At 40.3% G+C, this 24,691-nt stretch overlaps 1 protein-coding gene across 17 annotated transcripts in view; it reads left to right on the forward strand.

Moving 5' to 3' along the window:
* The window catches only part of MCTP2 (multiple C2 and transmembrane domain containing 2), a 147,486-nt gene that overhangs the window by 22,853 nt on the left and 99,942 nt on the right, over nt 1–24,691 (forward strand). For 6 of the 17 annotated variants that reach the window (XM_065076637.1, XM_065076634.1, XM_065076636.1 and 3 more), the window contains 3 exons: nt 575–817; nt 19,807–19,908; nt 20,714–21,250. In XM_065076637.1, the coding sequence (XP_064932709.1) occupies nt 20,777–21,250 (474 nt within the window). In that variant the 5' untranslated portion in view covers nt 575–817; nt 19,807–19,908; nt 20,714–20,776. Of the gene's footprint in view, nt 1–574; nt 818–4,450; nt 4,473–5,040; nt 5,199–5,224; nt 15,669–17,650; nt 18,887–19,806; nt 19,909–20,613; nt 21,251–24,691 lie in introns of those variants that run through there. The other 11 variants (XM_065076632.1, XM_065076640.1, XM_065076650.1 and 8 more) reach the window with 9 other exon arrangements.

Raw genomic sequence — 24,691 nt, forward strand, 5'->3', positions numbered from 1 at the left:
ACCCAGTTTTCAAGAAATACAAGCAGAAAACCCCAACCTGAATAAGTCATGTATCTTTTCCTTCCCTACCAAACACTTTGGTGTTACCGGAAGGATCAAAATTTCATATTCTATTCCTGACTGCCCCTGGTTTCCTCTCTAAACTTGACCCAACCATAAAACAGAAACATAGCTCTTATTAGTCATTTTTGTTACAGTACTTCTGAGATGTATGAGGATTAATTGATTAATGCTGGTAAATTCCTTGGAGATTCTTGGTTACAATTCCTTATTTAACTCCCTGAGAACATTTTCACTCCGGAAGTTGTCAGCTGCTCTCAGGACCTTGTACATTCACTGTACTACTTCTTGGATGAATCAGAAGCTGAATTTTCAAATGTTCTTTAAGTTTGTTTGTACAAGGAACAGCCCTCAGCATTGCTGCTCAATGAGTTGTGTCAGGAAAATGACTGCATAGAATACTGAATTATAAAATCTGTCACAAAATGCAGCCTGCCTAAATAGTTTTTAAAAGCTATTAATAAATCCTGAGTGGTTGAAACAATTGTCTCACATCTTCATTCTTTCTCACCAGGTACAGCTGATCAAAATGTAGTGAGTGCTGAATGGCTTGAAATGGTTGAGTTGCACAGAAATGTGGGCATGTGATTGAAAAAGAGAGAAGAGGAAACATGAGGTTGTGATGGTTTCATTTCTTTGAAGTTTAAGCTCACGTTTTACCATGCAGCATTTCCGCTGTTCAGACACAAAATGGTCAGTGACATTTCAGAGCAGATACTTGAGCTCTAAACAAGATAAAACACATTTAGCCTATAAGGTGAGTCATAATGACGTTATGTGGGATAAAAATGTGGGCTTTTTTCAGAGTAATCTGCTGGAATTGAAAGTGAGTAGTCAAACCATAAGTAATTGTCTTAATAAGTAACTGTCTTAATCCCAGACTACTGACATACTTCAATCTCCTGAAGTCTTCAGTACATTTATTTGTGTAGTTTTACAGAATGACTTAAACTTTGCAGATGGCTTGGTTTGTGTTCTGGGAATGGCTTAATGCTCACACACCTGGAGAACAAGCACACCTTTGGTCTTGCTCCAAATTCTGCCTGTAACCCAGGTGCTCAGCTGCAAGGAAAATGAGCTGCATCTTAAAGACTTGTAATTCTTTGTTTTGGGGTCATCAGGACTCCTGGGACCAAATTGTTCAACTTCATAATAAAATATAAAATACAAGACTTAATTCTTGCATGAGATTTCACTTTGAGTTTTGGAAAAGCCTTTATCAGTTGTGTACCTGAGGGGTTGTGCCGTAGACCAACAAAAGTCAAAAGCCAATCTATTAAGTAAACTTATGTAAACAAGTCAGTGGAGTTTGTGGTGAAGAGGTGGGTGCAAATAGAATTGCGCAGAATCATGGTATGTGGATCTTCTGAGCTTCTGGTGGTGGTTCCAGCGAACAGGGGACATGAGGAGGAATCACTCAAATGCTTTTTATTTGATTGTGTTCCAAAGACTTATGTTACTAGATACCCTTTCTTGTGACCTCACAGACAACGTGCTTAACATAAATGGAAGGTGTGTTTTCTTTTGAGATTTGATCTCCTTCTGTCCCTCTATCTTCAAATCTCTTCCTCACGACCCTGGGAGATGTGCTGCTGGTAACAGGCTCTGTATGGGGGTCGGCTGGATGCTGATGCTTCAATTCTTGCAACTCTGAAGGGCTGTAGCCAAACCTGTGATTAGAAATGCAACTGAAAGCAATATCTTAAGCAGCCTCACGCTGATCTGCCTTGGCCAGGTTTTGATTAAGGCTGATGAGGTCATTTTTCCTTTCAGCAGTCAGACTACAGGGGAGGAAAAAAATCAGGGCGAAGGAGAAAAGTTGCATTTTATATTTTTTTCCTTTGCTGAGAGGAGATCTTTTCCTTCCCTTATGAGAAAACGAGCAATTTACACAAAAGATGAATAGGGTTTGATAATGCCAACTGTAGTTCTCAATTATATATATATATATATATATATATATATATATAATCAAATGAATTGAAAATGCCATCCTTAATAAAACCCCGAAGAAAAACTTTTTTGTGCATGAAGGGAAGGTATACAGTGGCCCTTTCTGAGTATTCCTGTGAAGGTAATAATAAATCTTGTTTGGATGGATATACACATTTATTTTTTTTCCTCTTGAAATGTTTTTGTTTGCTGTGTTTTTAGCTGTGCATTTGTTTGTTGATGGTGTGCTTTACAGGGGGATTAAATTAGTGTTTATCTGTAAGTCCTGTACTTAGTGAGGCACACTCCCAACTCTGAAAAAAGTCAGCACATAGCAAGGAATGTTTAATTAGCTAAGAAATATCTCCAATAAGCCATCATGTTGGAGGTCTGACCATAGTACATGATATTTTGCTATTTGATAGGGTTTTATCAGATGTACTATACCCACATAGTGTAGTAAACTGTCTACAGGAAGTGTTAAAGGCTATTTTTTTAAATGAGGAAAATAAGTACTAGCATTTTTCATAAAATATGAAGAGTTAATATGAAAAGTAGTAAACAGGTGTGTTGCTTCAAGTATAAGATAAATATGGGACAAGTTCTCAATAGTTCTGCTTCTGGTCTATTTGCTATAATTGGGTGTTTGAGGAAAAAAAATTTAGATTGCTATGAGTGTTTCATATAGCGGGAAGAAGACCATGAATAGATCAAACCAGGGAAGTGTCTGCAGGTGCTGAAAAGGAGTAATGAGTTGCCACATCCAGTGGCCTTCACAGGAACTAGAAACCAGATGTGACTCCTCGCTCTGAATATCTTTTGCAGTGGCACATCTTCAGTGAATGAAACCAGTAACATTCTAGAACAAGACTTTTTTGTTGACTCCTTCAGCACCTTGTTAATAATCCTTTTACTTTAGTCCCATCATTTTACTATTTTCCCAACATGGCACCTAGTGAACATGTACTGGTTTCCCACTGTTGAAAGACAAATATAACCAGTAACATTGTCCTAATGGGACAAAACACAAAGGCTACACATAGTCCTGGTAACTGGCACGTTCCAAGGCACCTGCAGCAGTTATTGCCAAATACACCTTAACATTTACTCAGAACTTAATACAGTTACCTGATGTTCAAGAGCAGAAAATTTCCTCAAGCTAATCTTTTTAGGAGTTCAGGTTTGGGTAGTCCTGTAATAGTTAATTGATTTATTGCCCCTAACTCATGGCAAGCTTCTCATTTTGGTGGATACTGAGTGCAGTAACTTAATTTTTATATCTCTGTCTTCCTACTGTTGCATCTGAGGAGCACTGCTGCATTTTGTTTTGACAGAGACACACAAGCTACTCTTCTTGCTACTCCAAAAATCAGCAGCCTTCTTTATTAGATTGCCCTTGGGCATGATGCTTCCTGTTTTTTCTCTTGGCTGCAGACTTTGGCAAAATGTGTGCAGAATCTGGGTTTAGATGAAAGGATGACAATAATATTAGTGGCATAAGTTTTCTTTCTTTTCGGTTGAGGTGGTTGATTAGTTTTCTGTTCTCAGCCAACTTCCCTTTCAATTTTTGATTGCACAAGATGAGTAAGAGTGGTCTGCTTAGTATTTAGCAAAACTCTGGGAAGTTAAGCACTTCAGGAGTTGCTGTGCGTTTCTTGATTAATATCCACCATGGTAACTAATGTTGTCATTGAGGCTGTGCTGAGCATTAGGATCGGGCCATTCAAACATGGTCTTTAAGTCAGGAGGCAAAATAAATCTTTACTTTTTTGTTGTTGTTGCCCTGATCCTGTAAAAGTGCTCAAGCATCCAAGAAATAATCTTACTGATATGCAGCTCCCTGCTCCTGATATTGTAGATCCATGTGGGACTGTGCACATTTGTGATATCCTTCTCTCTGTATTTGCTTGAAATAATTGAAGTAATGGCTTTTATACTGTTTTCCCTGTGGTTTTATTCAATGGTTAATGGAATGATTCCTTGTGCTGTGCCTTACTACATGTGCATGGCCATTTCCATTTTGCAATGACATAACATGATTGCATCACCAAGTTTCAGTGGATGATAGGAGGTGAGTGTCACTACGTCAGCTGTGCTGTTAGATAATGTGCAATGGTAAGCAGAATGTAAATATATTCCATCATTAAAGTGTTTTTTTGGGGGGTGTGTGTGTGTGTTGTGTGTTTGTTGTGTGGTGTTTTTTTTTTTTTTTTTTTTTTTTTTTTTTTGTCCCCCTCATTACTCTGCACCTCATGTGCTGACACCACACTCAATGGAGGTTGAACATCACAGGTGGAAGTGGTGACAAGTGAGGTGCATGAGATCTCCAGGAAGGTGTGTGGTGGAGCTGGAGACCCAAACAGCTCCAGAAACAAGCTGGTGTTGAAGGGGCTGCAGGGAAACATTTGCCTTTCCATGCTCTGGTGGCAAACTCACGAAGAAACACGTGCGGGACCTTGTTTCAGCTGCAGACGTGCCAGGTAAGCAAGTCAGTGCACCCAATCCTGCCCCAGTTTCATTGCCTGGAACGCACAGCTGTGGTACTTGGCCTCCTTGTCAGGCACCAGGAGATGCAGCCAAGAAAAGAGGTGTTGGGAGATGCAGCCAAGCAGTGTTACGTGGCAGCACTGCTGTTGATTTTATTTCCCTTTGCCTGTGGTCACTCCTGTAGTTTCCTTTCCAGCCCCACCCTCACCCAGGGCTATCTAGGGGAGCGCTGCCAGCCCCCCTTGCCCTCTGCCCCCACTTTCCCCTCTACCCCGGGTCTTTGGGACAAAACCCTCGGGGTTTTGGCTTGAGTCGGGGGCTGTTTTGGGCGACGTAGTGTGGGAGACGGGGAAAGGGAAAGGTCTGGAGGGGGGGATGCTCCGGGGGAAATGGCTGAGGGCGAGTAGGGATGCTCCAGGGTGGGCTGCCCTGGGAAAACGCTCTGGATGGGACGCTGCAGGGGGACATGCTACTAGGCGGGGAGGCGGTGGGTTGCGGTAAAGCCCGGGAGGTTCCGGGCTGCGGCGGGGGCGGGCGGGAAGCGCGCAGGGAGGTGCCGGCGGCGGCACCGCCCCGGGAGGCGGGCGGGGATGGGAAGGGTGCCCGGTGCGGCGGTGACAGCGACATCAACACGTGCCCGCCCGGGACCGGCCGCGATCGCTGAGCGACTGCGGAGGCGGGTGAGCGCGGGGGTTCCGCGGGCCGGGCCCGCCCGACAGGTAACCGTGCTGCGCGGGTGGCCCGCGGGTCGCTGCCCCGGGGGAGACCCGGCTGCGCTCGCTGAGTCTGTTCCCATCTGCTCTGGTACCTGGCGCGTCCTGTCGTGTCGCTTTAAATACAGAGTAAAATTTCTTTAGGAAAAAAAAAATACCCAAAACTTATCTGCTTGTAGGATTGCGGGGTTTTATGCTTTTCGTCATTTTTATTTATTTATTTGTTTTCTGGAGACTTGGTGGGTTTTGCCTCTTCTGTGCCAGCCAGCTTGCTATTGTTGTTTGCACTCAGCCAGGTATCCAAGAGAACTTTGTAGTTCTTTGTAGGAAGCTCGAGGTTACTCCGTGCTTTGCTGTGTGTTGCTTTAGTGATGCTGTGTGAGATACTTGGACCTTGTGTGAAAATATATATATACGTGTATATATATATATATTTATGCAATACAATTATGCTGGAAAGATCCTCTTCTTTCCCAGCTAACTTTCACTGAACTAATTCATCCCTATGTGTACTTGCTTACTGAAACTGAGTTGGTTGGTTATTGACTTTAGTTAAAGAAATAAGCTACTTAATAATAATAATAGAACAATCCCTAAGATAGAAACAAACAAACAACAAAGAAAAATATTGACACAAGTACATCAATGTAGTGAAGTGGTTGTAAGGGTAACTTTGAGGGAAACTTAAGATTTAAGGTATAGTTCTTTAAAAAAAAAAAAAAAGGTGCTTGTGATGAGAAATAGTGTCGTTTTTTCATTGATGTTATAATAGGTTAGTACAACTACGGTAACTGGTGAGAAACCAATTGGTGCTCTTAGTTTTATGACAGTTGCTCAGAGCACATGGGAAGCTGAATTACTAGTATGTGGCATTAAGAAAATTGAAATTCTCACCTAGATGTTTTTGTCATAATTTTCCATGGTTAAGTGGTAGAATTTGTCATGTATTTTGCAGTGATTTTGATTCTTCTCAGAAGACGAGACTGTTGAGTGGGTAGATTTAGCTGTCAGGACGAATGGGTGTATTTGCGTAACAATCTTATTTGTTTGATTTGTTGCTGCTGTTCGATATCATCATAAAATAGCTTATTGTAAATCTAATAGACTTTCATACGACATAGTCTGAAGATGGATTCGGTATGAGTAGTTTCACTTGGCGGTGGCTGTGGGAAGAACAATTGCAAGAAAACAGTGCAGAGAGGAAATTTACATTTTATTTCTTAAAAAAATGTGGTACTTTCAGTTTTTTCATGGGTAGTAAATTTTGTGCTGTTAGAAGTGTTTAAGTTCTATATTCAAGAAGCTATAGAATAGTTTGTAGTTGGGTGTATTTAAGGTGTTGATTAATAAACAAGGGTGTGAGGAGGGGCACTGCTGCTGGTGGAAGGTGATAAACAGCACGGGGGTTCCTGTAATCGTCTCCTCTTTGGCCAGTGCACAAGACCGTAACAGACAAGCTTTGCTTGTCACATCCTTCGAGGTAATTACTACCATAACTGCCTCAACTTCACTGTGAGTTTTTTTCCCAGTTGCTTTTTCGTTTAGTAATATAAGCAGCTGGTTTCCAACTAACTGCACTGATGAAATTCCTCTTACTTGAAGAGGTAATTATTCAAAAATGTACTTGCTCAGGCAAGAAATGCTTCTGAGGAGAAGAGCGGCTGTGATTTGAATGTTGAAATTGGCTGGGGTTTGGGGCTGGCTGTGATGAGACTGGGGTGGGCTCAGGATGGGTTAAACCTCACCCCAGAAGACTCTCAGTTCCTCCTCTGCTTCTGCCGTTTTAGTCTACATTGTGCTGATTTGCCCATCTCATCTCTAAAGCTTATTTCTTATCAATAGCTGAAGGATGCCATGAGGCCTTTGCCAGTAGCCGTGAAATTCATGCAGAACAAGCATAACAGCTTACGCTGTCGTTTTGTTACGAGAATGGCCAGGTTTTATCAGTTTGGGTCACTCCTATACCATGAACTAATTTTAATACAGCGCTTTGAATTCCAGTCTCCCAAGGTACAGAGACGTGGGGTCTCTCCCATCGTCCTCATGCGGGTCAGGGTCCCTCTACCCAGACAGCAGCATGCTGGCGTGGGGGAGAACTTCACCTTGGCAGAGGAGAGCAAAGCATCCTAAATATGCTCTGCATTTCCTTCATGCTGCATCCATCCTTGAGTGGAAAATTGCTCCTGATTTCCTCAGATCTGGAAGATTTACACTGGCACCCTTCCCACATTCCCATTTTACTTAGTTGTATTTATTAGATAACATGCTTGCACAGAAGCTTGTTTATAAGCAAAAGGAATGTTTTTCCTCAATCTTTTCTTACTAGAGTTAAGTAGTTAAATGTTCCCTGGATCCCAGGGGGACTGTTTCTCAAGACTGAGGATCATGAGTCTTCACAGGATCATGAGGCTGTCATAAGCACGAGCACCTAGAACTCTGATTTCAAATTGTGTCAGCATAACAGCTGTGCCTGAGTGCACGTATATTTTCAAGCTGTTGGTGCTATAAAATAAAATTATAGAAGCAGAGGGGATATTAATATTTAGGCAATTTGAATCTCTGAATAACTAGACTTTCTGTGTGAGGGTCCTAATGAAGATCAAGAACAATAAGAGAAATTGCGTGAAGTCTCCCATGTTGGATCAAGTGATTGATCATCTTATTATATGCTTGGTAATTTCTCACTTAAAGAAATTAGTTTGGGTGTAACTACAGGTTTACCAGCATTGCCACAGCGTGGGGTGATCACTGCGTGGGCAGACAGTTTTAGTCCAATTCAGGTATCAGTAATAAGGAATTCTTGTTAATGGAGAATTCATTTCTGTCAGATGTGCTTAATTTTCTCTGGATTTTGGGTATCATGTGAGCAGTGATGCACTAGGGATGTGCAGTCTGGCTGTCCTGCCCTGAGGATTCCATAAAGCAAACCATATTGGCACCCATATTGTAGCACACCTCTCTGGGCTGGGGTAAATAATTGCATGTGTCTGATTTTATTTGTACCAACTCATCGTGTAGCTGCTCTACATTGATACAAATGAGACTCTTGCTATAATTTTTTAGAATTATTTAGGAATTACTAGTTCCGTTATTTATAAAAAAATGCAGTCTTTTTAAAAAGCTTACACAAGCATTCACAGGCAAATTTAAAACCTCTTAATCTGTTCTTTCAATTTAAAAAAAAATAATTTGTTTAGTTATATCTAATGGTAAGACTGTGGAAAATGAGATGTTAATTAACTTTCTTCAAAACATTCCTTGAATGGTTCTGGATTTTGATTGCTTTGCGCTGCATTATATATTCAGAGAAATAAATTATTTCAGAAAAAAATATAATTTGTATGCCTGGTGCGTGTGCCAGGTAAGATGTTTGGATTCTATAACATTAGGCAGTCTCCTTGAATGATCTGTGCTTTTCAATTAAGAGAGATCATTAGAGAGGATAATGCAGAAGTGGGCAAAATTTAAGTGATACAGAGTAAATAGAGAACAATTATTTGTAATTTCACATAACTCAAGGTTTTTAAAAGGTGAGAATAAATGAGCAATTTTTTTTTTTTCCTGAGGTACTTTTCATAGAAGCATAATTATCTATGGAATTAATTATGGTAGTATACTCCTTTTGCTTAAGATATAAATGAATTTTAAAAGTTGTAAAGCAAATTAACAGAGGAAAGTGTATGCTAGGACTGTTAATCACAAAGATGCAGATACAATTTCTAGCTGAAGCAGCCCCTAAATCAGAGATTCCTGGAAAACAGGAGATTATTTTCCAAGCAGAATAACTATATAATTTCCTGACTTCAGATTCTTCCCCTGAGCATTTGCTTTTGATCAGAGTTAGAGGCAGCTTATAGGGCTAAAATGATATTTGGAGTGGTGCAGTCCACTTACATCCTATATATGATGAAAATTTGGATGGGTTTTTCTCAGATCATTACTACTTTGTCCAAACCAGTTCCAAGCGGGTGAATGTTTAGACGTAATTTCAGTTTTCATACTTGGGGAAAAACCTGCAGTAAATAGTGTGCTTAATGCTCTGTTTCCTTAAGTTTTGATTAACGGGCTACTTGTTAAGAACACAAGTTCATCTGACATTTTGTAAGGCTACACTCCTACTGCAAAGCTTTATTGTTTTATCACTTGTGAAATAATTGGGCTATTATATGAAAATGTGGAGGATGTTATGATTTTGGTTTTGATTTCTGTTTCCCTAAATGCATGTTGCTATATTTTTTGAGGCAGGCTTATTTTTTTTGTTATCTTCCCATAAGCAGGCTGCTGACTTGTAGGCATTTTTGTGTGTGTGTGTCTGCACTTTCCCATTGTCTTCCCATTGAACTGCTGCTTGTTCAAGGAAAACAGATCCTTGAGCTGGAAGTCTTCAAGGCTGCTTGTGAAATTGGAGCTGGAGCGTTTCTAGTTTGGTCACATCCAGCTTCCCCTGCCACCGGAGAGAACCCTCATGTTTGTAGGTAGGATTTACATTGTGACCACCTTTGGTCTTGCAGGAGAGTATCTTGGTAACACTTTCTGCTGGACCTCATTAAAACAAGGTTAGTTTGATTTCTTGCTTCTGGTTCCTTGGTTAGTTTGTGGTGAGAGTAGGACATCAGTGACCTTGGGAGCGACTTTTCTGCCTGCTGTGGTGGGTGCCTGTTTCATTTGTATTTACACAGATGCTCCTTCACTAGCTTGTTTTCACTTTCCCACAAAAACAACTTGATTAAATATAAGCAAAATAGTAAAGTAGGTTTTAAGATCTTTGTTATGTTTTGTTGGTCTTTTGGAATGAGGAGGAGAAAAAAAAAAAGGGATATCTTATTCATATCCTTCCTTTCTGGGAAGTACTTGTACCCTTGACAATTCTTCCTGTTGCCCACTCCTAAGAACTGCATTTGCAGTCTGCAAAGTAAATTCTGCTTTCCTGGAAACTTCAGGTTTGGGCAAACTTCATTGTTTTGTACATTCTTGGAACTGTGTAGCGTTGCTCCTGCAAGATCAGAGATAAGTGCTAATTTGGAAATAAAAGATGTCCAGCTCTGTGTAACACTATAAATTAAGATGCAGGAGCAGCTCTGTCTTTTCAGGATTTGTGAGTGCATGCTTTCATTCCTTTTTGGTCCTAAATACATAAATAAGAAGTAAGTTTTGGTCAGGACAAAGTATATAATCTTTCTTGTTTGATGATCTCCTAATGGAAATGAGATGGCCATACTAATTTATCTGAGCAGGCATTTGTCTCTTGCTGTTGAGGAGGAGGTGGTGATGATTTGGAGCTGTCAGTGAGGACTCTCGTAGCCCATATTATCATGGATGCAAAATTATTTTTAAAAGCCTGGCTCATTTGGGTTTAAGTGGGAAGGGATTATGGAGTTCTGTTCTTCGAAATTTTATTGAGTACAAGTTCCCGTTAAAGTAAAATCCTATTGAACCTAATGGTTTTGACAATAAAATAAAATATCCACATGAATGAAGGAACATAAATCAGCTTCTTGTTGCTGCTTCCCTGGGTTTCAAGTGGAATGTGTTTTTTCCCTCTTCCCTCATGGGAAACATCTGCAGAACCAAATGGCAAATCATTAATGCTCATTCAATAGCAGCCTTTGTTCCCAGTGTCTTGTACTTGGAAACAATTAACTGTAGAGTTTTGTTTTGTCTTGTTTTTCTCTTGGAATGCAAACATCTAATTTCAGTTATATATCTAGTGCATTTTTTTAGAGTTCCTGCTATTTGAGATTGCTTGAAGTTATTTTAGAATATATGTTCCCTACCCAAATTCAGATCGGGATAGTACATTTGTGGTTGGAGGGTGTTTTGGTTGGTTTGTTTTTTTTTTTTTTTTTATGTGTAAGTGGCTGAACTTTGTTCGACTTTATAAAACTATCATTTAGGACACAAATCTTATTATAAAACTACGGGAGGACATTTGCATTTTGAAATGCAGGCTGTTTCCTCTAGTTCAGGAAGGTTTCTGGTTCCTAACATCCACCAAACAATCTTGGATGCTTCATGGTAGCATTTAGCAAAAAAAAAAAAAACCCGTCTTAAATTTGCTACTAAGCAAAGGAAAGGTGAAGAATATCAAGCATTCAACAACTTAGGTGCAAAAATTGTTTGAACCAGAAAACCTCCTAATCTATTTAGCTGACTGTGAGCAGTTTATGTGTCAGGACACCTGCTGAATTAGTGACTCTTGGCCTGTATCTGCTAAAACACAGGTAACTGGAATGTGAATAGCTCTTGAACCTGTTAAAAAGCATTGCTATGTCTTGAAAGGGTTTTATTGACACCTGTTGCAAAAGTTTTGGATTTGAACTCTGTGTGGTTTTAATCCACGAACAAAAGCAAGAGATTGTGTAATCAGGGTAGCTGAATTAAAATGTCTTTTAGTTAGTATTTGCCAGAACTAAACATTAATGATTAATAACCTCTGCATTTTGTTTGTGAATTATGGGCTAAGTGGTCATAATTAATGCACTTAGCATTTAGTTTGAGAATATGTGAATGGGGCATTATAATGACAAGTGTAGTGGTCAGTTTGATCTGTTCTAAGCTATCCTGCCTGGAGCTATGAGTGTATGAAAGGAGAATTAAAAACAATAAAACCCCTCATTGTGGTAATACAGTACAAATAAGCAGTCCGTGTGGTTGGGCAGCATGAGCAAGGAGCCGTAGATACACTTAGGGGAACATATTTAAAGTTTAGCAGACTTTCCCCACCCTGCCTATGGCAAATTTACCCCAGATGAATCAGGGCTAAAGTGTTTTCTAAGGACTGTGTAATGTGCCTGCAGATTTTCACAATAAAAGGAGCTTGATTTGGACAATCGCTTGACCATCAGGATGTAGCATGGGGCTGCCAGGAGCTCTCTGGTTGGACCTAGGATTTGTGTTCTTCAGTCTGCAACCAAAATAGAATAAAGTCCAGCAAACTCCAACTCTACATGGAGAATCTCTTGAATTCTTTTAAAAAACTTTATGTTGAGGTTTGGGTGTCTCATGCCCTATTATTCAGTTGCGTACAGTGGGAATGAATAATGTTTTTAAGGATGGATACAGGTTCTGCCATGAATCACTGGTCCATTAGAGCATTCCTCAGAGTGTGGGGTGTTTCCTTCTTCCCTCTTCTCCCAAAATGCATTTAAGGGAGGTGTGAATGAGTCATGTTTTGCGGGCAGGCATTGAGCTGGAGCGCTGCTGTGTGGTGCCCATATTAACCCAAACGTTGGGACAACGGCTCCAGCAACTGGTTCTGTGCAGTGTGATGGTGGCCATACTGGGTGAAATCAAAGGTCCACGTCCCCAGGACCCGATCTCTGACAGGGCATACAGTCAGAACAGTCAAAGAAACACTTACTGAGACCTAGAGAGCTGACCATCAAATTTAAATTACTTTATGAAGCACAAGTAAAAGAGGCATCGTCCTAACTCAGCAATGCCAGTGTTTCTGTTTTGGGGAGCTTTTCTGATTACATCACTTCTAGAAATGCACCAGAATAAATAAAACTGGCCTTTACGATAGGGCTGAGGTTTTCTGAACTTCTGCAAGCGAAGTCCTGAAGAGGTCTCTTAATATTCATCCCTGCATGGGATTGTAGCAAATCTTTTGAGCTTTCTTAGTAGCAATGCACAACACGAGGTATCTAAGCATAGTGATTTTCTGGAAAGAAACTTGTCGTTCTTGCAGAAAATTAGGGCTATTACTCGTGCAATTCCCTCATTCATTGATGATACAACATACCAACCACTGTTTTCTTCAGGGACAGTTGCCTTCAGCCTCCTGCCTTTGTGAGTTAAGAGACTGTAAAAACACTGGGTCATTTTATTTGGAGATACACCCAAACTGTGTGGAGATATTGAATGTGAAAGGACATTTAATTACACAGGTCAATACAGATTCAAAGTACAGAATAGAATCGTGGAATCATTTTGATTGGAAAAGACCTTTAGGATCATTGAGTAATCTCAGCTCTCCCGTGTACTTGACTTTCACCATGAGCTCTGGCCCTGGCACGGGCCATGTTGCTGTTGGGAAGAGAAATGTGCTGTAATAAGGAAGAAGAGGGAGTAAATTGTAGCAGCTGGCTTAGTGCAGGCTTTTGTCCTGTTAGAGTTAGCATCAGGCCATTTCTATGGCTTGAAGTTGTTCTGTTTATGCCACTTTAGTAAATTGTGGTTAAATAAAGAGTCACGCAGAGCTTTCAATAGATCTTTCCTCTATAGTCGCTGAGTTTTGAGAAGTAGTGTGACAGTAATAGTAGTTATTTAGGGAGCAATGCTGGCACATGCACAAGTAATTTGCATATAAACACAAACTTCTTTTATTTAAATATGTGACTTAAGTGCTAGTAAAAGGCACTGGCTGATTTGGCATCCAGTAGAAATGAGTCTCCAGTTTCCTTCCTAGGTTTGTTTTCCCTTAGAGTTATGAAGAGGGACGATCTATTTCTGTGCACCTCTTGTTATAAAAATATACCTTTTGTTATGAGGGAGATGAACAAGGACTTGGAGGAGAGAGTGTGGAGGGAGGCGGCTGCAGGGCGGGATTCCCACCAGAGCTCCTCTGGATGGCCATCGAGTCCTTCAGTAGAATCACAGAATAATTTTGGTTGGAGGAGACCCTCAAGATCATGGAGTCCAGCCATAACCTAACTCTAGCACTAAACCATGTCCCCGCATCTCTCCTGATTTTGTGCTGCTCCTCACGTAAACCCTGATGAACCTTTCCTTTTCTATTTCTTTTAGAGCTCTCCTTATCTCACTCTCACTCTGCTTCTACCTGTGTCTCTCCTTCTTACTACTGCTCATCAGGTTTCCCTCTTCCCCTGCTCTCTAGGTACCACCTTTCCTAGGGATCACCTGGTGTGATTGAGAGCAATGAGGCAAATTATGAAACAGATACAGTCAATGGCAAAGAAATATATATTTTTGGAGTCTGGTTTGATGTGCACATCGTCTGCCGCACTACAGGACTGCAGGCAGCAGGTCTTCGTGCAGAGGTGTCCCCCGAGATGTGTGATGCTCGGCAGGTGTGATTGCATTGTGAAGATCAGAGCTGATTGTACCAGCTTGGTACAGTCCCATGAATTAGACTGAAAAACCTGAAGCAGCCTTCTGGCTTACACAGGTACAATTATGAACTACAGTATTTTGAAGGAAGCTGAAAGAGTAGAAGGAACTTGTGAAATAATTTTGTAAAAATACACCCAAACACTTCCTCCTTCATTTCCCCTATACATACTCATCATTTTTCTTCTGTTTTAGAATAGACTGAAGCAAACTGAAAGCAATACTCTTATAAGCTGGGGGCAGGTGCAGGTTTGGTTTTTTTTTCCAGTAACTTTCACTATCAGATGCTATTTTAAGATGCTTGTAGCAACTGTTCGTTCTGTTACTTCTCAGTTACGGTCTGCTCATAAACGTTGAGAAAAAAGCCCTCTAGACTGTGCAAAAGGGTCTCTAAGGAGTTAGAGCATTCCTGTTTCTCTGTTGTGTGAAAAGTGGAGGAAGACGTGTGCTTGTTTCATGTGTTTGTGAAATATGGAGCTCATAATGTTTGAGCCAATTCAAAAAAATGAAAGGCTAAGCATGGGATCTAAAAATCACAGAGCCTAAAAACCCAGGGATCTGTAAAACCACCCCCCCCCCCAAAACCCAACAAAACCAAAAACTAAAAAGAAAAAAAAAGGTCTTACATAAGATGCCTGTATTATCTGCATAGAATAAACAAGCTTTTCTTAAGCTTTTAATTTAGATAGTATTTGTGATCTTCTGCAAGGACTGTAGATTTATTTTGCATTACATCAACAATATAAGGCTAGTTTCCTTTGGTCATATTGTTTCTGCTCAAGCACTGGAGCATATCAAATTGTCTTTTGTGAAACACTTGTACTAAGTTGAGAGCCACAGGTAGAGTTTTTAGTTTATATTTAAGTTTAGCATCCCAGTGTGCTTTGGAAGTGTCTGTACAACAATAGAGCAACAGAAGAGCAGGATCTGCATCCACAGACGGGCATCATTTGAAGCTTAAGCTCAAATGCAATGGCAGGGTTTGGAAGGTGGCCAAGACATGACCCAAGTCACTTCTGCAATGGAGACGTTAGCTACACTTCAACAGTGTGCTTCCTTTGATGTTTGTTAGCACTAAAAATAATTCTAACACTGATTTCCCCAGGGTAATTAGCCCATGCAGAATCAGACTGAGATTAGACTTTTTCTGGTGCCTTATCAAATTAAAGTTCAGGTATTTACCATATGGTGTAAAACACAGCTGCAGGAAGAGAAGGCTGTCTCACTTTCTCAGTTTTGTGATGTATGTATTTAATTTAGTCTCCCTCTTAGCTTATGTGATTACATTCAGAGAGGAATGGCCTCAGGCCCACTTAGGTCAGCCTTTCATTTTGGACTTGTGTTTTGTGCCAAGGAAGCTCAAGGCTCGAAGGTGTTGATAATCCAAGGAACATCCTGTCCCTGGTAAAGTATTCCCTTTTCTTTTAAATGTTTTAAATATCATATATGAGTGTAACTGGTGCTGGGTTTGGAATGTTCCAGGAGAAACTGGTGACTCTGAACAAAGAGTTGCTTTTTTTGGATGATATTTTCATATCTCTGTAGCTGATGATGCTTATCATAAAGCTACTGCATTTTCAGATAAGGTACCGAAATAAACCACTGCAAAGAAGGAAGTGTAGGTTTCTTTCTAAAGTAATTCCACTCTTAGTAGTAATGATTCATATTTGACTGGGTTCTAGATAAGAGTGGTGAGAGAAACCTGGGGTACCGAGTGTGATCTGTTATTGAAATAACGATCCAATACATACAGTTGTTGTTACCCAGCTGAGAGCTATTTTCCTGATAATTCCCTTTTTTTTTCTCCCAGGGAAGAAGGGTTTAATTTATGGTTCCTGGGGCCAGAGGGTGGAATTTATAGTGGAAAGCTAAAAAGATGGTGTGAAAAGAGGATCCCAGTCCTTTCCCTCACTGTTTTCTTATCTCTTTCTTCATATTACCCCTCATTCTCAGAGAGCTGAGTTCAGAAATTACAAATCTAAAAATGATAAATCTGCACAGCAGAAGTGTTATTAGCTTTGCTTGTAACTTGTACAATGTCTGATGGTTTTAAGCCACTGAATCTGTGCCAGGCAGGCAGAAACTAGGGTGAATACCCTATGCCCGAACAGCCAGAATCAACAGAGGTTTTACATTTTCATTAGTTCCTCCCAGTCTAAACCTATGTTAAGGTGTATGCAAGTGAGGAATATCTTCCTGATAGGCTCTAATGCATGTTAGTATTTTCAGCTACTACAGGTTTAAGCGTTGGCTGGCCTTTAGTTGTAGCTGAACACATACTGACTGAATCACATGCAATGAAGATGCAAATTGACCCAACATTTTGACTTTGAGCACGATGATTACTGGAGTTATGAAAGTTGTCATAGCAGTATTCTCATTTGCAGGGGCATTTTTATCTTCTCGCTGGCTTTGAGGATGCTTCTTAAAAGCGTTAGCAGGGAGTGTTTCAGGGTGCTTCAGTGAACGGTGTGCAGAAAGACAATGTATTCTGTAATTCTTAGTATGTAAATCAGTTTGGTTTTGTTTGCCAGTTTAGTTATATTGTTTACTTTTATAATGTTTTTAGAGTGTCTTGCAGTATTTCTCACTTGTGGCTTTTCTGGCTTCCTGACAAGAGAGTAAGTGAGGTAGAATTGCAGAGTGATTTCTCTAGGCTTTCAACAGCATTTGAAATACCTCTTACAGCCACCTGTTAGAACATATAAAAAATAATTTAGTTCTAAATATCATAACAATTTAAAGGAGTAAGTAGGGAGTGTTATAGTGAGAGAAATCAAAGCACATGAAAAAAATAATCCCAAGGACCATAATAAGAAGATACTTAAGGGAGGATAAAATGCTAGAAATATTTGTTATATCAGTCAACTGGTGAGCTGTGACCAACTTGTTTGTCTCTAATCCTTTCTTTCTAGCCCCCATTGCTCCCAAAAGAGGAGGAAACACAGCAAAAGAAAAAGGTGTAATAAAAATGGCAGGTGCAATCAGAAGTGGTCTCTCTGAAGGAAGAGGTGAAACTATATGGATTCTTCTGAGCACTGGAGATTTAGAAGCATATTAAAGAGCAGGCTGAAGAAGATAGGCTGAAATGATTTTTTCTTATTACATAAGAACAAGGAGCCATTCACTTAAATTAAAAACAAGAAAGTTGAAATTGATAACAGGAAACGTTTATCTTGGAATAATTACTGTTTGCAGCTTTTTGCTACAATGTGCCACTTACGCAAGGAAAGAATAAAGAGGTCAAGTTTAGACCAAGAAGTTGGCAAAGTGCGCTTTTCCCTGTGGTGGCTGAGGGAATACTTGGCAATACGGTTGGCACCAAACTTCTGAGGCTGCGGAAGGAAGAGGGAAAATGTCTGGCCAGTGGAGGATAAGGAGTACGTGAACAATATGTTGGTACTGAGAACATGCTTCTCTTTAAAATTGTATGTTTCTATTGATGTTGCTCAGTAGGGGAAAGAAAAGCAGAGAAAAAATTGCGTAGGAAGAAGGAACGGTTGTGCATGTGAGTGAGTACTGGTGTGACATGGGGGTACCCTGAAAAGCCTGGCACCCCTGGTTCCAGCACTGTGGAGGTTGGGGAGTCCAGCCCTGGTCTTCCAGTGACCTCTCTGGGGATCAGACTTCTGGTCATGATGGTGATGTGTATTTTTTCTGCATGAACTGGGGAAGTGAAAAAAGTGCCAGTCTGTAGATGGCCGATGTGAGAGTGGTTTTGCCCTTCAGGCTGTATTTACCAGATTGTGTGTTTACAGATTGTGTGTTTCTTTTTCTTTGTGTGTTATAACCATCATTTGGATTAATTTGTTTATAAATACAATATTTATAAAAGAAAAGTTATAGCTGCAACAGGAGCGTGGGTCCAAAGGTTCTGAGGTGGAGTATGGCTGAACCCCTTGTCAATCCAGGGATGGGCTTGCCGCTTCTGTGGCATCAGTTCAGGCACCCTTGTGCTCCCCATGCAGCACCCTGTTGCCCCAGAAACTTTTCCTTTTGTGTGTGTGTCATACTTTTTTTCTTCCCCCGTGATTCTGCCTGGCTTGAGGATTCTGCTCATTTTGGGTCACATACACGTGACCCTCAGAGATGCAGTATGGTACCTGCATCATCCTTGCTGAGTGGGCATTTATATTCAACAACTGAGGGAATGTAACTGCAAAAACAATCAGTTGGGGGAAAGTAACTGGAAAAAAAACCTACAGGAACAAGCTCGCTGCTAGGAAACAAAATCTCAAAGCAAACAAAATAAAAACGACAGCAGTGGATCGTCAAAATGAGAGGGGTGGAGAATAACAGGAAGGGAATAGGAAGCAGTAAGAGCCTTGGGAAGTGGATGTTGTGCTGGGTCCTGCCTTTATTGACAATGTCTTCACTTGAGCAGGTTACTATGTGTGTAGGCGAGCAAAGCAGAGAGCACTGGCAGGAGAAGAATTGTTTAAATGAGTCCCAACAGTGGTGTTTCATAACGTTTTGTGCAAATACGTTTAACCTAATAATTTCTGTTACTGGCATGTGATGTAACGCTGCCAAGGACGCCCGTGGCTGCCTTGTCACGTTTTTATTTAAAGGGGGAAGAGCCGAAGTGAAAGCTGATGAGAGCAAATTGAGCCTCGTCTCTGGTGAGTTTGCACAGGGCATCAGGTGCTGCTCTGACGCAGGCATCCCTTGATTTTGCATTTCTTTCTTTTCTCCTTTTTTAATAAATACGATCATCTTGCACCTCACCATGAGCTCCATGAGAAAAGAAGTTCCCTCCCCCCAATGCCTTCGTGTACCTCAAATTCCTCTCCGTGAGGTTCAGAAAATTGTTCTTGCTTCTCAGTGATGCTGTGAGGGGAAAAAAAGTAATTTTATTTTGTCCATGTCATTTTAATACTGGGTCTGACTTCTTGAGATAAAGGTGAAAACACTATGTTAAGCTGATATATCTGTATTAGTACTCCTTCCTATTTGGGAAAAATTTGTTACTACTTTCTGAATGCATGTAATGCCCTTAAAGCTTATTGTTTTTGTATGGAATATAAGGATGGTGATATTAATTTATATGCAAATATAAATGGGGGATTGTGTGGCTTCAGTTATGTAGTAACACAGTTAAAGCATTTTTTGTAAATGCCTGAACACACTTTTCAAGTATGGTTGGGTTAGTCATAATAATAGTATTTGAATAAGTTTTTCAGGACCTGAGTATACAATCTCATTCAAGTTAATAAATGTAAGAGTAGATTTCTTTGAAAGCAGATAATGATTTTGCTACATGGGTTTATCTAACAGTTATACTTCTATTACTTTTTCTGGCATTTTCCCTAATGATCAGGAAAAGAGTGAGATAAGTGTCTTTTGGTCAACTGTGCAATTGTTGGAATATAAAGATGTGAATTTTGGAAGCAGCAGTCATGTAGTTAGCGGGTATAGGTTTCTTAGGACATATGTATATACTGTAAGCTCTGTGTGCATGTCTTTGGGACTGTGAAAGAGTAAATTTGCAGGTTTCCTCAGCTTTTTTTCTTAATGAGATTTGACTTTCTCTGCTTCACAGAATAAGGATGGTTGCTCAGCTGTTAACCACGAAAGACGCTGTCCGTGAGGATATTCCTGTGCAGAGGTGTCTGTTCGTCTGCTCCCTTACAATGCAGATACAGTATGTGATTTTGTATTTTGGGTAGTTTCTTCTTGTCCCTCCCTATTGTATAAATGCTCAGTATTAATCAACTCAAAGACAAGAGTCCACCAGCAGGTTTTCCAAATTGAAGTGATCATCTGTCCATTTTTATCCTCATTTTCTCTCAAATTCCTTCCTTATGAGGAAAATTAATTCTTCAGCGATAACTTTGACTGGCAGTGGTTTAACATAATAGGGTTAGGGTTTTAGGATCTCACCTGGGATTTCTTGTGTCTTAAGTGTCCTCTTCAGCCTCAGCCACTTAGTTTATGGAGCTGTTTTTCATGTTGTGCTTGTCCACTAACGAGTCATGTGTAAGAACCCATGTAACCTAGGAAAAAGCAAAAAAAAATTACATGTGATGGAAAAGCATCAGCAGGAATTATGGTGCCAGCTTTTCCAGCATTTTTTGTGTGCTAGCATTATCACGATTTAACTCCCATCAGTAAGTTTTTTACAGAAACAGTTTCAAATAGGCTAAATCTCAAATTCTTGCAAATTGTGGCTTGGCAGAAGAAGTAGTACAACATCTCGTCTTAGCAATCACATAGTGGGCAGACATTGCATTTTAGTGTAGGATTAAATACTTATTCCGGCTGTTTTCCTTCTAAATAATCAAACCTACCCACCAGATTGTATTTGGAAGCACTTACTAATGTGGCATGCCTTGTTTTAACTGTTTAGAAAAACGACTGAAAGTTTTAAGATGAGACAACATGAATCATAATCTTCAGCGGCTGTTCACTTTTGTGATTGACTTGCCATCTTCCTACATTCCTTTTAGTCAGCCTGGGAATCGCTGAAGCCGTTTCTTGCAGGAGACATCACTGAGATTCCCTTTGCAGCGATGGACTTGGATAAACCATCTGTCTGGGGATCCCTGAAGCAGAAAACTAGACCGTTCCTGCGGAACCTAAGCGTGAAGAAGACAAAGAAGAGGTCTAGCAAAATGGTGGAGAGGAAGGTCCACTTCTTGGACCGACGCCTCAGTGTGTCAGTGCCTGACATGCTGGAGGTGGAGACTCTAACGGAAGAAGAAACGACTTATCTGAACACTCAGGTGGTGTCGAGCTGCTCCCCCAAAAGCTTCTCCGGGTCTGTGGTGTCCCTGAAAAGCAGAAGTGCTTCGGTGAGGCCGGCAGGAGAGGACTGTTTGCAGGCGTCGCAGCAGGCGATGTGCACCGAGGTGACGGTCACCCACCTGGACACACAAATCACGGGCAGCCCCGTGTCCGAGGTGAAGCGAGAATCCAGCACCGACCTCTTTGAGCTGCTGCAGAGCGCCCGTCTGAGCACCGCGCTGTCGGACGAGGGGACAGAGGTGGGTCCTGGGGCACCACTGGGCTCAGTCTCATCATGCTTCTCCTTAATTGTCTGGGGTATAATGGGATGGAGGGGGCTCTATTCAAGGAAGGAATGGGGGATAAAAATGAGCATAAACCTTACATGGTATTTGAATTATTGGATGCTAATTCAGATATCCTTTCTGTCAATCTGGAGCTGCGATATAACCCTGCTCTGTTTTTTTATTTTGGCAATATTGTGACGCTTGAGATTTTTCAGATTTGTTGGAATTGCTCACTTAAGTCAAAAGTTGTTGCAGCTCTCTATTTAAACTTAACTCAAAAGTTCTGGCAACTCAATTGGTAGATTGGACATTATGAACATGTCATTATCAGGAGTTTTTCCAGGTTGTTTTAATGATAGTAATTGTTCTTTCCTGCTTTTGTAGACCAGAAGCTCTAACCCCAAATTTACTGAATGCACTTGCAGCAGCACTGAAGTTAACCCTAAATCCTGCTTTGACTTTGAGCAAACTAAGTGCTTTACAAGAAAGTGGTACCTATGTGAATACTCTACCTACCTTCCTATAATCTGCCTCTTTTTTACGTTTTTTAAAGAACACACAGCAGAGATTGAAACAAAGAAAAATAGAAATAGATAAGGAATTAACAAATTTAATTCTTTTCAAGTTGAATGTCATGGAAACATGAATATTCAGCTTTCCTTGTACTTCACTGAACATCTACAAAATTTGTACTTGGTGTGCCTCAGATGGGGACAGTTTGTTGCAGAGGTTCTTGGTCTCCTGTTACTGGGTGGGGTAGCTGTGAGGAGCACAATAGCTCACATAGTTCTTTTGTGAGCATCGTTCACTGATCAGCGAGGTAGATCAGAAGGAAGGCAGATCCCTGGAACAAAGCTAACTAAAAAAAAGAAAAAAATGTAGGTTGAGCTTTTTTCCCCCTGAATTGCTTGCCACATGCCACCTACTCATTTCCTGGTTATCTTTGGTCACCCAATACCGTGAGACACTTTCTGAGCCTCATGCATGAGCTTGGTGTGGGCTTGTGGGTTTTCCACTCATCTAAACTCTCGGTACGAAGCTGTCAGTGCTCAGATCTTGCCATCCTCAGTAAAAGCTCTTGACGCAGCTACCAAATTTCCAATTTATTAAGAAATTTAGTTCATTTGTTAACTATTGCAGCCCAGCTGGGCAAATTTGAAGGGTGCAAAAGCAACTGAAGTTGCATTGAACCCCATCCCTGGTTGATGCAGGTTGCAAAGAGCATCATTCTGATGATCTTTGTGGGTTGCTTCCACCTCAGGATATTCTATGATTCTATGATGAACATTACTTTTGCAGTTGGGTTCAGTCTGTGGTCACACGTCATTGCTGAAGTTCTCTAACCCCACTTCATGTTCTAACACCTCGCAGTGAGTCACTGACAACCCAAAACCTCATCTCCTTGCTGATGCACTCAGTGCCCTTGTGTTTTGAATCATTCTCTGCAGAAAACAAGAGGTTGTAAATCTTATCAGGAGGAACATTTGATTGATTTGTGTGTATATATTCATCTATATACTCCTATTGGATTTGTTTTACACAGATACATTTGGGACTGTGACCTGCTTGGTAGATGTGGCCACATTTGTTTATACTTTAAAGTTCAGAAACTTCACTGTAGTTGGATAAAAATCAAGATTTCAGTGTGATATTTTCAGTGAGGCTTTTGTCTATATTCAGTTATCTTATTGCAATAATTACCTAGAATAATAATAATTTATGTCATGTGGAGATAAAATAAAAAAAAAAAAAATCTTTTTTATTTGAAACTATAAGCTTTGTTCAAAATCTGTCGATGTGATACAAGTAAACAAAAAGGTGAATAAAGAAAAAATCATAACTCAAGGGTAATGTTTTTATTGTGATATCAAGCTAGCAGAGTTTTTTTTATTATTATATTTGTGCTTTCAGTACAGTTCACTGATTCTGTGTTTATGCCGTGTAAAACAAGCTGTAAAGAGAGAACATTATCAGTGCCAATGATGGTGCCTGACGGAGATTCCTGTGAAGCCAGAGACTACAAGAAATACCAGGTTTAATGCACATAAGTGAGATTTTTATGCATACTAGTCAGGAAATTCAACGTTAGGGTTCCCCTAGCAGCTGTAACTCGGCTCTGTTGTGTGAGAAAACTATTCTGCTGCTCTTTATGATGATAATTTTTCTACTTTTAATGTGTTTTTGCAAGGTGGCCAAGTTATGATTACTGTGGGAACCATAGTGTTAAATTTTGTCTGTCATGCAAGTGAAATTTGACTTGCAATGCTGGATTATTGTATTTCCCGATAGATAGTATATGTATTTCGGGCGAGGAGAAGAATTTTTATTTATTTTAGCATATCAATATCTTTAAGATTTATGATCATTTGTGCAGGAACTAGTTTGTTTGTTTTTTTTTTTTTTTTTTTGTTTGTATAGTGTTCCACACAATGCAGCTCTCATTTGAGAGATTTGGATGTTACCACATTGCACATAAAAGAATTTTCACATGAGGATTGAATTCCACCTTGTGTGCAACTCTGTAGACTGAGGTTATTTTTAGCATAAATCTTTGTGTTTTAATGGGCTGTGATTGCCCTGCATTGGACCAAAAGAGGTGCCCAGGCACGTAGGTCCTCTTCAGCTAAAATGATGATCATAGATTGTTCTAGAAGTCAAAACAGCATCAGAGGTTTTTTGGCTGATGAATCCCATCTGTGTATCCAGACAGTCTACAAGCCGTGCCGTCATAGCCTCAAGTTTTTGGATGAGTCAGTATTTAAGAAGAAATATTTGACTTCCTCTCCTATGCTGGACACAGAAAGTGGGGGGAAGTCAATGTCTAACATGTTTTTTTCCTTTCCATCTGACCATTTCTTTCTAAATTTGAATATTTTGAAAAAATCCTTTCCTGGACCTTCCCTTTTGGGTGATGAAGGAGAAATTGTAGTCAAGTGGGAGAGCAGCTGGCTCTCCAGCCCCAGGTTATTGCTGCTGCTGCCAACACTGCTGGCATTTTTAAATTTCATTTTATTGAGGGCACTTGGAGATTCAGCAGCTAAAATTCTGCTCCAGGAATAGGGCTCAGCACTGCAAGGCTGTGACTGATCAGTCACCAGATGCAACCACCTTCAGGCATCAGGAGAGTTTGTGGTAAGGACGTTCAGCACTGAAAGCACAGGTCTTTACTGGGGAGGAGGAGAATTTAATTTGTTCCAATAGGTGGAAGCAGGCATGTATTTTTTTAATTAGACTAAAGAGACTATGTGCAGTTGCTGTAAAACAGGAAAAATAAATTTATATTTAAATTATGGAGGGGAATGTTTCTGTAAGCAGAAGTATAATTACAGTTTAACGAAGAATTTCACTGGTTACACATATGTATGAGTATTTTCTTGACTCATGCTAGGAGAATTTTCGTGATCCTTATATTAC

The sequence above is a fragment of the Columba livia genome, chromosome 11 (genome assembly GCF_036013475.1).
Source record: "Columba livia isolate bColLiv1 breed racing homer chromosome 11, bColLiv1.pat.W.v2, whole genome shotgun sequence".
Lineage (NCBI taxonomy): Eukaryota > Metazoa > Chordata > Aves > Columbiformes > Columbidae > Columba > Columba livia.